General features: G+C 42.5%; 1 protein-coding gene across 1 annotated transcript in view; it reads right to left on the reverse strand.

Moving 5' to 3' along the window:
• The window catches only part of LOC139390629 (PH and SEC7 domain-containing protein 2-like), a 61,890-nt gene that overhangs the window by 12,741 nt on the left and 35,098 nt on the right, over positions 1-14,051 (reverse strand). The window contains exons 4-13 of the mRNA XM_071137878.1: positions 7,707-7,895; positions 7,203-7,283; positions 6,588-6,745; positions 2,738-2,796; positions 2,189-2,191; positions 1,879-1,968; positions 1,683-1,726; positions 1,371-1,564; positions 1,034-1,104; positions 673-830 (exon numbers count right to left, since the gene is read on the reverse strand). Coding sequence (XP_070993979.1) covers positions 673-830; positions 1,034-1,104; positions 1,371-1,564; positions 1,683-1,726; positions 1,879-1,968; positions 2,189-2,191; positions 2,738-2,796; positions 6,588-6,745; positions 7,203-7,283; positions 7,707-7,895 — 1,047 coding nt within the window. The remainder of the gene's footprint in view (positions 1-672; positions 831-1,033; positions 1,105-1,370; positions 1,565-1,682; positions 1,727-1,878; positions 1,969-2,188; positions 2,192-2,737; positions 2,797-6,587; positions 6,746-7,202; positions 7,284-7,706; positions 7,896-14,051) is intronic.

Raw genomic sequence — 14,051 nt, forward strand, 5'->3', positions numbered from 1 at the left:
TTTGATTCCCGGGACCACCCGTGCATGACTGTAATTCATTTTTGGGGAAAAGTATCAGCTAAACAGCATACATTATTATTATTGTAATATGAGAGAGAGTATGCCACAATTTGCGACAAAATAATATTTGGCTAATAATATTAATAATATTCGACTAATAATAACGCCACATTTCTGTACATCATGAAAGTCAGTTATCATTGCGTGACAAAATAACAATGTGCATTAGCGGACACAAAGCTGGTTCCCATGAACAGGCCTCCCCTACAGGCCAGAGTAGCAGAGGACCTGTTCCTGTAGCAGGAACACTCTCCAGTCAGAGAGAGAGAACAGGCCTCCCCTACAGGCCAGAGTAGCAGAGGACCTGTTCCTGTAGCAGGAACACTCTCCAGTCAGAGAGAGAGAACAGGCCTCCCCTACAGGCCAGAGTAGCAGAGGACCTGTTCCTGTAGCAGGAACACTCTCCAGTCAGAGAGAGAGAACAGGCCTCCCCTACAGGCCAGAGTAGCAGAGGACCTGTTCCTGTAGCAGGAACACTCTCCAGTCAGAGAGAGAGAACAGGCCTCCCCTACAGGCCAGAGTAGCAGAGGACCTGTTCCTGTAGCAGGAACACTCTCCAGTCAGAGAGAGAGAACAGGCCTCCCCTACAGGCCAGAGTAGCAGAGGACCTACGGTGCCTGCAGCAGGAACACTCTCCAGTCAGAGGTCTTTAGTTTGAGGACGTTGGGTCTCTTGCTGTAGTCTGTAGCGCGGGTGGCTAACGCATGGTGAATACGCACAGCGTTCTTCAAGTCCCCCTCACACAGCTCTGCATCAGCCTTATACTCATCCTGTCAACAGGGGGAGACACACAAATTTAACATTGTCAGAGAGCTCCTACTACTGTGTGTGTGTGTGTGTGTGTGTGGAGGGGGGGACACACACAGAGAGAGTCACACACACATGCAGCTGAGCTACCACTGCTGCATCCCCTTGTCACCACTACTGCAGTGGTAGAAGTCTGTTTCTATGGTAACGGAGAGGTATCTGGTACCTTCTGGAGATAAAGGATCATCCCCTTTAGAACCGCATAGAACTTCTTCCAGCCTCGCCGTCCTCGTGGGGCTAGAGAGAGAGAGAGAGAGAGAGAGAGAGAGAGAGAGAGAGAGAGAGAGAGAGAGAGAGAGAGAGAGAGAGAGAGAGGTAGAGAGAGAGAGGGAGAGGTAGAGAGAGAGAGAGAGAGAGAGAGAGAGAGAGAGAGAGAGAGAGCGAGAGACACCAGGTATTTTTAACATAGTTTAAATCTCAATAACTGAAGACTCAGGCATTAAGAAATCCCATATGTGTGATTCTGTGTGTGTGTTGTTGTGTGTGTTTGTGTGTGTCCTCACTGCGTTTGCCGTCCATGTCTGCGTGGCTTTTGCGGGTCAGGACACCATGTTTATAGGTGACAGCGTTGAGTAGGATGGGGATGGCAATGAAAGGGTTATTGCCATCCGTTACCCTGGCAACCCCCCTCTTCCCCCCTCCCTCACACTGCTCCTCCACCAGCTCTGATAGACTCTTCCTGAACTCCTCTTCCTCACTGCAATACATCAGATATCAGATATAACATAGGACACACACACGCACATGCACACACGAACAAGCATCATACACACACACACACACACACACACACACACCTGAGAATGGATACTCACATTGCCCATTCAAGCTTTTCGTTCTTTATTGAATTATACAGCACCTAAACAGGAAGAGGAAGTGAAGAAATCAAAGTGGTGGGAGAGAAAACTCACATTACACCTCATTGTACTGAATGAACTTCAGAGTAATGTCAACTTTGGAATCTGACCAATTATTACATTAGCAATATTGTCCTAGCATTGGTTAACACACCTTTAATAGGTCTTTAGGGAAGTCTTTGCCATCATTTAGGCTATCCAGATTACTGATGAACTGCTGGCAAGACATCTTCTTCCCAATGTTCTGGACAAGAGAAACAACCACACAGAGAATTAAAGCTAAATATGGTATCTGTTGAGAAACCTTTGAAATATTGACCACTAGGTGTCAGTGCTGTGCAGTTAGGGCGCTAGCTATTCACATCATCATGCACTATGTGTTGATTGGTTACATTACAGCCACAGATATACTGTATACTGTACATGGAGAGACACAGAAGAGGTTAGTGCTAAAAACGACTTACCACCTACGGAGCAGGACAACCAGAGGATACACAGAGGTCACACAAAGGACAGACAGAATGCAGGAGGATATGAGAGGAGAGGAGAAGAAAGGAAGGAGAGAGGGAAAGATTGTGAGAGTGCATGTTAAACACTGGCTAAGAGTTAGTATACTGTGGTATTTAGTAGTAGGAGACAGAAAGAGGAGGCAGAAGGAGACAGAAAGAGGAGGCAGGAGACAGAAAGAGGAGTCAGAAGACAGAAAGAGGAGGCAGGAGACAGAAAGAGGAGGCAGGAGACAGAAAGAGGCAAAAAAGTAGGACAGACGACAGAAGAGAGAGAGAGAGAGAGAGAGAGAGAGAGAGAGAGAGAGAGAGAGAGAGAGAGAGAGAGAGAGGAGCTATGTTGATGTAGCACATCATTTGTAAACAGGTGTTGCCTGGCTTAAGGAGGGGGGGTATTCTTAAAGACAGCCAAGCTAAAAATATAAATACAATGAGTCGACTGCAGTAGGAGGGATCCTGCCTTTACATTGATTTCCATTGTAGGTTTGATAACAGAGCTGTACATACGTGTCCATGTAGATCAGTGTTGAGCAGCATTAGGGCGCAGGTTAACGTATGGGCTCCGTCTGTTGGAGGAAGAAAACATGTTTTTGATTGTTATCTAAATGTCATGAGTGACTAGCTTATATTTTGAAGTCTCAACAATACCTGGCATAATACTTTATAATATGCCATTCAAAATGTGAATGTAAGAAATGTCATGTTTTTGAAATGTTTTTTGGGAGAATCTGGTTGGGGCAGCTCCACCTCACGGGCAAAACCTTTTAGGTCTACCTCTTGATGACGAAGAGTAAAATGAGCAGCTCTAATGTTAATGTCCTGCAATTCTACACATTTTGCCATGGGATGGTGAGAAACGATTTAAAATGTATAGCTAATTTCCAGCAATTCTACACATTTTGCCATGGGATGGTGAGAAACGATTTAAAATGTATAGCTAATTTCCAGCAATTCTACACATTTTGCCATGGGATGGTGAGAAACGATTTAAAATGTATAGCTAATTTCCAGCAATTCTACACATTTTGCCATGGGATGGTGAGAAACGATTTAAAATGTATAGCTAATTTCCAGCAATTCTACACATTTTCCCATGGGGCAGAGAGAACATTCTGTCGTTTTAAAACTCATTTAATGCTATTATGCTCACTTTGTCATTGGGCGGAGAGAACATTCTGTCGTTTTAAAACTCATTTAATGCTATTATGCTCACTTTGTCATTGGGCGGAGAGAACATTCTGTCGTTTTAAAACTCATTTAATGCTATTATGCTCACTTTGTCATTGGGCGGAGAGAACATTCTGTCGTTTGAAAATTCATTTAATGCTATACTGCTCACTTTGTCATTGGGCGGAGAGAACATTCTGTCATTTTAAAACTCATTTAATGCTATACTGCTCACTTTGTCATTGGGCGGAGAGAACATTCTGTCGTTTTAAAACTCATTAAATGCTATTATGCTCACTTTGTCATTGGGCGGAGAGAACATTCTGTCGTTTTAAAACTCATTAAATGCTATTATGCTCACTTTGTCATTGGGCGGAGAGAACATTCTGTCGTTTGAAAATTAATTTAATGCTATTATGCTCACTTTGTCATTGGGCGGAGCTAAAACTTTGCAGTTCTAAAGCTAATTTCCTGCCATTCTACACATTTTGCCATGGGATGGAGAGAGTCTTTTTCAGTTTCATAGCTAATTCCGCACATTTTGCCATGACTTACAATGCCTTCAGAAAGTATTCACATCCCTTCCCACATTTTCCACTGTTGTGTTACAGCCTGAATTTCAAATAGATTCAATTTAGATGTTTTTGTCACACACAATACCCCACAATGTCAAAGCGGAATGATGTTTTTGTCACACACAATACCCCACAATGTCAAAGCGGAATGATGTTTTTGTCACACACAATACCCCACAATGTCAAAGCGGAATGATGTTTTTGTCACACACAATACCCCACAATGTCAAAGCGGAATGATGTTTTTGTCACACACAATACCCCACAATGTCAAAGCGAAATTATGTTTTTGGGAAAAAAGGCTAATTAATTACAAATGAAAAGTTGAAATGTCTTGAGTCAATAAGTATTCAACCCTTTTCTTATGGCAAGCCTAAATAAGTTCAGGAGTAAAACTTTTCTTAAAAAGTCACATATTAAGTTGCATGGACTCACTCTGTGCGCAATAATTGTGTTTAACATTCTTTTTTAAATGACTACCTCATCTCTGTACCTCACACATACAATTATTTGTAATGTCCCGCAGTCGAGCAGTGAGTTTCAAACACAAATTCAACCACAAAGACCAGGGGGTTTCCAATGCCTCACACCTATTGGTAGATGGGTAAATAAATAACAACTAAAAGCAGACATTGAATATCGATTTGAGTCTGGTGAAGTTATTAATTACACTTTAGATGGTGTATCAATAAACATAGTCACAAATAAGATTCAGGCATCCTTCCTAACTAAGTTGCCAGAGAAGAAGGAAACCGCTCAGGAATTTCACCATGAGGCCAATGGTGACTTTAAAATAGTTTGAGTTTAATTGCAGTGATAGGAGAAAACTGAGAATGGATCAACAACATTGTAGTCACTCCACAATACTAACCTAATTGACAGAAGGAAAAGAAGGAAGCCTGTACAGAATAAAAAATATTCCAAAACACGCATCCTGTTTGCAACAAGGCACTAAAGTAAAACTGCAAAAAATGTGGCAAAGAAATCTACTTTTTGTCCTGAATACAAAGCGTTATGTTTGGGGGAAAATCCAACACAACACATCACTGAGTACCACTCTTCATATTTTCAAGCATGGTGGTGGCTACATCATGTTATGGGTATGCTTGTCATCAGCAATGACTAGGGTGTTTTTTTTTATAAAAAGAAACAGAATAGAGGGAAGCACATGCAAAATCCTAGAGGAAAACCTGGTTTAGTCTGCATTCTAACAGGAAAATTCACCTTTCAGCAGGACAATAACCAAAAATACAAGGCCAAATATACACTGGAGTTGCTTACCAAGACAACATTGAATGTCCTAGTTACAGTTTTGACATAAATTGGCTTGGATTTCTGAGAAAGAATTGTAAATGGCTGTCTAGCAATGATCAACATCCAACTTGGCAGAGCTTGAAGAATTTTTACAAATTATAATTTGCAAATAATGTACAATCCAGGTGTGCACATCTCTTAAGAGACTTATCCAGAAAGACTCACAGCTGTAATCGCTGCCAAAGGTTCATGCCAACATGTACTGACTCAGGGGGTTGAATACTTATCTAATCAAGATTTATTAGTGTTTTATTTTTCATTTTTTGTTACATATTTTTGAATGTCTTCCACAGAGTATTTTGTATAGATCCATTTTAATCTCACTTTGTAACACAACAAAATGTGGAAAAAGTAAAGGGGTGTGAATACCTTGTGAAGGCACTGTATGCCGTGTTAATATGCTATCTGAGTGAGCGTGACCAACACAGCTAATTGGGACCCCCTGGAAGTCAGGGCCACGTGCCTTGCATACCCGGTCAGTAATTGGGCAATGATAACTACAAGGTTTAGATAGCTGGCTAGACTAATTTACCAAGTCATCTATAAAACTGACATGGGATAATTGAGTGACTGTCAGTGACTGAGATAACAAGAAAACAACTGCTTATGCACTACCAAATGTTTAAATTGCACATTGTGAGTTTTACTGTCCTGACTTTCTAAAAAAAGGAATGGGGGTCTGGGCCCCCTAGCGGCCATGAGTCTCTAAGCGTATTCTTATGTCGCTTAGTGGCAAGACCCGGCACTGGTTATTCATTCAAGGCAACAAAGCTGTTAACGTCTTGTGATGGAAAATGTTATGTTTGTGCTCTTCTAACAACCAATTTCTGTGTTCACGCAAGTGATTGATTGAATTAATCTTCACTATCAGTATGTGCAATTTGGCAGTACGCCCAGACCCTTGTTTTGAGAACGAAAGATATCTCAGTTTCAAGGTCTCAGTTTAGGGAGAAGTCTCGTGAGGTACTGGTATGAACCAGTATTGGTCGGTCACATGAAAGAAGCAAACGTTAATGATGAATTCATTATGAATGATGAATAAGCTATATCATGCAAATATAACTTGTCTGCAGTATATAAGAGAACTAACTAACAGGACTGCCCCGGGAGAGTTCCTGATCGACATGTGTACTTGGTGCATTGAGTTGATTGGAACCTCTCCAGTGTGCTGATAATAAAGAATGATTCATAAAATATTGACTTTGAGTGTTCCTGTGTAGAATGTCAAAGACAGTCTTCATTTTCATCCTCATCATAGTCTTCACAAGCCTCCCCAACACCCTAATTATAATCATCATCACCATCATCTTCTTCATCATTATCATTCCGTTCGGATATGTCCTTTCCTTCGGGGGCGAGGGCTGTGGGGTTGCAGACACAGAACCTCTTAGAGAAGTGGACCAGGATCCTTTCTCTCTCCTGGGTCTCCCCCATCAGAGGAAAGGCTTTCAGGAAGTTCCTGAGAATTAGGTCAAAGACCAACGAGTGAGAAGGCAGTATTGTTTTCAGGCTAGAATGCAGAGTGTATCTGTCCGTACAGTGATATAGGCCATAAGCTACAGTCTCCATTTCTAGACTTACTCACATTTATTTTTGAAATTGATAATGGCGTCGTATGAGTGAGGCTAAAGTAGATTAGTACAATACAATGCAGTGCACATTCATTCAGTGTAAACTCAGTGTAAGTGTGGTTCACCACTCCCAATACAAACATGTTCATTTACTCTGGATATCTGCATGCTGTGGTTTAATACAGGCATTCAAGACAGTCCCAAATCATGGAATACTGTATTACCGGAGGTGACAGTTGACTGTATAGCAAAATAGAGGCACACTACAGCTCTATACTCAGAGAAATCAGTATTAGGCTAATGTGTTGTGAGCAGTGCTGTGAGAATAGTGCTGACTGGGCTTACCTCAGGGCCTTGTCCAATGACAGACCAGAGAAGTCAAAGAAGCTGAGGTACTCTGACGCCACCAGCTGGCTGAACTCATTACTGCATGATGGACAGAGAGAGAAGGGATGGGGGAGGGAGAGAGAGAGAGAGAGAGAGAGGAGGAAAGAGAAGGGAGGGACGGGGAGCGTGAGAGAGAGAGAGAGAGAGAGAGAGAGAGAGAGAGAGAGAGAGAGAGAAAGATCGATATGAAGTTCAAGATGATACAAAATACAATATAAACACTGTGAAACATGCATGTGTATCAGTGACTAACTGAATGACTGTGTGTGTGTGTAGTCTTGTGTGTGTTTGAGCTTGTGTGTGTGGTCTTGTGTGTGTTTGATCTTGTGTGTGTGGTCTTGTGTGTGTTTGGTCTTGTGTGTGTTTGGTGTTGTGTGTGTGTGGTATAGTGTGTGTTTGGTGTTGTGTGTGTTTGGTGTTGTGTGTGTGTGATCTTATGTGTGTGTATGCCTGAAACCCCACTTCTTTCCCAGGTGGCGTGCCACATCGCAGCGTTTGAAGCCCTCCAGGTAGAACAGGCGCTTGGCAAGGCGTTTGGCGGCGTTACATTCGGCACGGCAACCGTTGGCCAGGGTGTCCGTGCTGCCTCTCTCCAGCTGCTCCAGACCGCTCGGCTCTGAGTCCGACAGCACGTCAGTGACGTTGGTATCACTGAGGAGGACGCACACAGGGACATTCAGAGTTTAGGACAGACACTCTCCACTTGATAACTGTGGACCTTGCAACATGTGAGGTTGGCATTGTTAAGAACACAACACACACAGACGGATCTCTGTTTACCAACCAACATGACAGCCTTAGTGAGCTGATAGTATGGCACCTACCTGCCTCACAGAACAGTGCCCTAGCAGGACCACTGACTGGCAGTCATGAAGATGAAAAGATAGAATGTTATGATGATATATGGGAGCTATAAACTCCAATTTCAAGACCCTTAATGACATAATGTCCTCTAAAGAAAAACCTGTCCATTTCATTAGACTAGAATAAACAAATAGATATGATAATAAATATATGAATGTGTGATATTTTATCAACACGAAAGTTACATAGCAAATTAGATATGATTTTTCTCATATAACCCTGATTCAATAATAAAAAATCCCCTGAAGACACATAAAGATAGAATATCTGAGAGAGTCCTTATATCTCTCTATCCCCCTAACCAAAAACACATAAAACATCCTAAACAAACAGTACTAAAATAGTAGTAAAACCAAACGTCAAAGGCCTCAATACCAGACCAGACCAGGTGTGCTGGTCGACCCTATCATTTTAAGTGTCTCTTTGATATTGTCAACATTCTCTCTATAAACGATCCGGATTGTTCTGCATAATCTAATTAGATCGACTTCATTCATTCCTACATTCAATACGCCTTTGCACGGTAATGTGTCGGTTGCCGTGGACACAACGGACGGCGGAACCCGGTGTCCTAGGAGGAGAGATGACAGGCACAAATACTACCCCTCCCAGGTTGATGTCTCCTACCTCACAATTACCCACAATCCTCACTGCAGGCAACAACGCGCCTTGAGCACAAGCCTCGTACAAGGATGTAACTATCCCCAAAGGAGACTAGGTACTCATACCTCCCTCCGTACAAGGATGGAACTATCCCCAAAGGAGACTAGGTACTCATACCTCCCTCCGTACAAGGATGGAACTATCCCCAAAGGAGACTAGGTACTCATACCTCCCTCCGTACAAGGATGGAACTATCCCCAAAGGAGACTAGGTACTCATACCTCCCTCTGTACAAGGATGGAACTATCCCCAAAGGAGACTAGGTACTCATACCTCCCTCTGTACAAGGAAGGTGTGCTCTTCTTCCGCCAGCTTAAGACAGGCGAGGAGCTATCAACAAAATAATTGCCATTCTATTCATCATTATCTTTCACATGCATGTGCAATTACTGCCCTTCCCAGGTTGATGTCGCCTACATCACAATTACCCACAACCCTCAACTAGGCAACAGCATGCAATGAGCACAAGCCTCACACTATCGCCAATAGATGTCCAAACCTGCCCCTAGGCATAACCTACATGTGTTTTTTTTTATCTTCATATCTTACAGATGCATTTCCCTAGGCTACTCTCCACGTTGGCCACCATGCCTAATCCTAACCACATTTCTGTTCATAAGAAGAATGTCGATCTCCTGAATAATGAACAACTCGTGCCAGCCTGGGAGTCACGGCAGTGAAGACATACAATGTCCATCAACTGCACAACACACAGTCCTAAATTGAAGCGTATTCCCTATAGTACTTTTGACCAGGGCCTTTTAGAACAAAGACACTGACTCACAGCCACTGGCATTCAATATGGATTTTGACCCTTGACCTTTATCTTGGATGAAGTGAACTACAGTACATTTCCATGTACCTTTCATTGTAACTATTGTGCATTTGAGAAGTCATGAGTAGATTTCCCCTGAATAATAAGCTAATTTAAAAGTGAATCGGTGTGCGTGTGTGTGTGTGTCTGTGTGTGAGCTCATACTTAGAGCATGAGACAGCATGTCTGTGACTCACATAGTAATCTCTCTCTCAGTTGTGCTGTGTGCCATCCAAACCTAGACCAGCAAGGGTGTGTCGGGTGAAGAGCATGAGGGCTGTGTCTGTGTGTGTTTCTGTCTGTCTGTCTGTCTGTCTGTCTGTCTGTCTGTCTGTCTGTCTGTCTGTCTGTCTGTCTGTCTGTCTGTCTGTCTGTCTGTCTGTCTGTCTGTCTGTCTGTCTGTGTGTCTGTGTGTGTCTGAGTGTGTGTGTGTGTCTGTGTTAGAAAAAGGGGTGAGTGTGCATCTTATTTATGAGTAGGGGTGTGTGTGTCTGTGTGTTTCATAACTGAGGCTTGCAGCTATACGTGCAATCACTGGCATCCTCTGTGCAATGTCTTGATGGAATAATGCCAAGGACTCAGCATTAAGCGATCCAACACAACACCAGTCTAATACACCACTGGATCATTCATAACCTACTGCCCCCTGTCTCATTCTGTTACTCAAACCCAACACTTCTAAAATAACACAGCATTCACTGATGCTGCACTACAGTATACTGCCGTGACAATACAGTATACTGCCGTGACAATACAGTATACTGCCGTGACAATACAGTATACTGCCGTGACAATACAGTATACTGCCGTGACAATACAGTATACTGCCGTGACAATACAGTATACTGCCGTGACAATACAGTATATTGCCGTGACAATATAGTATACTGCCGTGACACTACAGTATACTGCCGTGACAATACAGTATATTGCCGTGACAATATAGTATACTGCCGTGACACTACAGTATACTGCCGTGACAATACAGTATACTGCCGTGACACTACAGTATACTGCCGTGACAATACAGTATACTGCCGTGACACTACAGTATACTGCCGGGACACTACAGTATATTGCCGTGACAATATAGTATACTTCGTGACACTACAGTATACTGCCGTCACACTACAGTATATTGCCGTGACAATATAGTATACTTCGTGACACTACAGTATACTGCCGTGACACTACAGTATATTGCCGTGACAATATAGTATACTTCGTGACACTACAGTATACTGCCGTGACAATACAGTATACTGCCGTGACAATATAGTATACTTCGTGACACTACAGTATACTGCCGTGACACTACAGTATACTGCCGGGACACTACAGTATATTGCCGTGACAATATAGTATACTTCGTGACACTACAGTATACTGCCGGGACACTACAGTATATTGCCGTGACAATACAGTATACTGCCGTGACACTACAGTATACTGCCGTGACAACACCGTATACTGCCGTGACAATATAGTATACTTCGTGACACTACAGTATACTGCCGTGACACTACAGTATACTGCCGTGACACTACAGTATACTGCCGGGACACTACAGTATATTGCCGTGACAATACAGTATACTGCCGTGACACTACAGTATACTGCCGTGACAATAACTGATAAAGTCATAGGAATTATAGTCTCTTTTTTTAAAAGGAAACAGAGCAGCTTGTTAATTCCTAGGGGCATGTTGAACAACGTTGTTGCCAGTCTCCCATAAGAGTGAGCAATATGTAGCAAGGTCAACAGAGATGGTTCAAATGTTTTGGGTCAACAGAGATGGTTCAAATGTTTTGGGTCAATTGATCCGCGTTACAAACCCATTATAAACTGACCAAAATTCGAACCATACAGATAATTCATTGTAACGTTTTTTTTTATAGGGCATAGTCAATTAGCTATTCTCAAACGTATGGCAATTATACTTCAAGTAGCCACATTTTTCATGAAAGTGTTATTAAACTGTTTAGTGGCAAATCCATACTTTAGATTTGCAACGGCTTTCAAAACTGTTCCGCTCAATATTGTAATTGCAAATACAGCACACACTTCCGTTTATTCTGAGTCTGACTGACACAAGAAACTTCAGAACAACTTATCTGTGGGCGAAACCAAAACAAATACTTACAGAAGTTCGAGAAGCAAGTCGAAATGACAGTCGTATTCCTCTTTCCACATTTTCTCTCCCGCGTTCGAGGATGGGAATCAGTGTCAATGAGCGCACGACATCATCCAGCGGTGTTGGATAAAATCCGGCATTAGTCTTTGGCGGTATTTACCCAGAGGCTTAAACAATCAGATTTTCGTCAGTCTTTTCCGACACAAACGGGACTCGAAGCACTGCATGGTTGTTACGCGGTTTAAGAGCGCATACTTATCTAACTATAGTGTTTGTAGCCTACACAGTGTGAATGGATATTATATTTTTCCCTTGAAGGTTCTTGGAAGTCTCCCTCAAAAAAGAATGTGAGGGGCGGAGCGACAGACCACACAATCTACCGAATTATGTTCCTAAATCTTGTTAGTACACACTCACTTCGATGATCATTCAGGTCTGTGCATAACCCATTACGCCACTCCCTCCCTGGTCTTTTCCAACGGTTGCTATGTTGTGATGCAAAGAAAAGCCTGTTTTCTCTTAACCTAAGGCCCAGAAACCACATTGTTAACATAACTCTTCAAAATATCAGTCATATTCTAAAAATGTGTCATATGATCATATTCAAAGGCAGGTCCACTTCTACCCTACGGCTATGGTAATTTCCCTCTACAGTGCATTCGGAAAGTATTCAGACCACTTGACTTTTTCTACATTTTGTTGTTACAGCTTTATTCAAAAATTAATTGAATCGTTTTTTTCCCTGATCAATCTACATACAATATCCCATAATGACAAAGCAAAAACAGTTTTTTAGAAATTATTGCACATTTATAAAATGAAATGAAAACTAAAATAATACATATTACATAATACTTTCTCAGTACTTTGTTGTAGCACCTTTGGCAGCAATTACAGCCTCGAATCTTCTTGGGTATGACGCTACAAACTTGGCACACCTGTATTTGGGGAGTTTCTCCCATTCTTTTCTGCAGATCCTCTCAAGCTCTGTCGGGTTGGAATGGGAGTGTCACTGCACAGCTATTTTCAGGTCTCTCCAGAGGTGTTTGACCAGGTTTAAGTCTGGGCTCTGGTTGGGCCACTCAAGGACATTCAGAGACTTGTCCCGAAGCCACTCCTGCTGTGTGCTTAGGTTTGTTGTCCTGTTGGAAGGTGAACTGTAACCCCAGTCTGAGGTCCTGAGTGCTCCGGAGCAGATTTTCATCAATGATCTGTATGTACCTTGTTCCGTTCATCTTTCCCTCGATCCTGACTAGTCTCCCAGCCCCTGCCGCTGAAAAACATCCCCACAGCATGCTGCTGCAACCACTATGCTTCCCCGTAGGGATGGTATTGGCCAGGTGATGAGCGGTGCCTGGTTTCCTCCAGATGTGACACTTGGTATTCAGGCCAAAGATTTCAATCTTGGTTTGATCAGACCAGAGAATCTTGTTTATCATGGTCTTAGGGTCGTTTAGGTGCCTTTTTGGCAAACTCCAAGCGGGCTGTCATGTTCCTTTTACTGAGGAGTGGCTTCCGTCTTGCCTATCTACCACAAAGGAATATAGCTTGGTTTTTGCTCTGACATGCACTGTCAACTGTGGGACCTTATATAGACAGGTGTGTGCCTTTCCAAAGCATGTGCACTCAATTGAATTTACCACAGATGGACTTCAATCAATTTGTAGAAACATCTCAAGGATGATCAATGGAAACACAATGCACCAGAGCTCAATTTGGAGTTTCATAGCAAAGGGTCTGAATACTTATGTAAATAAGGTATTTCAGTTTTTCAGTATTTCTAACAACCTGTTTTCACTTTGTTATTATGGGGTATTGTGATGTCATTATGGGGTATTATGGGTAGATTGATGAGGAAAACGATTAATTTAATCAATTTTAGAATATTTCTGTAACGGAACAAAATATGGAAAAATAATACTTTCTGAAGGCACTGTATTTGGCCCTAGTGTTGCGTATTGTGTTGCCAACCATCTCTGACTCACCCTCCAAAAGCAGAAGAAGACGTGGACTGGTGGCATTGTGATAGGTATAGATAACTGGCACACACACACACACACACACACACACACACACACACACACACACACACACACACACACACACACACACACACACACACACACACACACACACACACACACACACACACACACACACAGTGGCAGATATTAATCATCTACTCTGACACATCAATACCTACTCCCTCTGTTTTTAAATTCCTCCTTCCCCCTTCTAATCTTGAGGAATCGTGGAGACAAAAATAAAGTGACAAGGGGAGGACAAACAGACAGAGGAGGGGAGAGAGGGAGGTGGGGGATAGAGAGACCGA

Source organism: Oncorhynchus clarkii, chromosome 31 (assembly GCF_045791955.1).
Source record: "Oncorhynchus clarkii lewisi isolate Uvic-CL-2024 chromosome 31, UVic_Ocla_1.0, whole genome shotgun sequence".
Taxonomy (NCBI): Eukaryota; Metazoa; Chordata; class Actinopteri; order Salmoniformes; family Salmonidae; genus Oncorhynchus; species Oncorhynchus clarkii.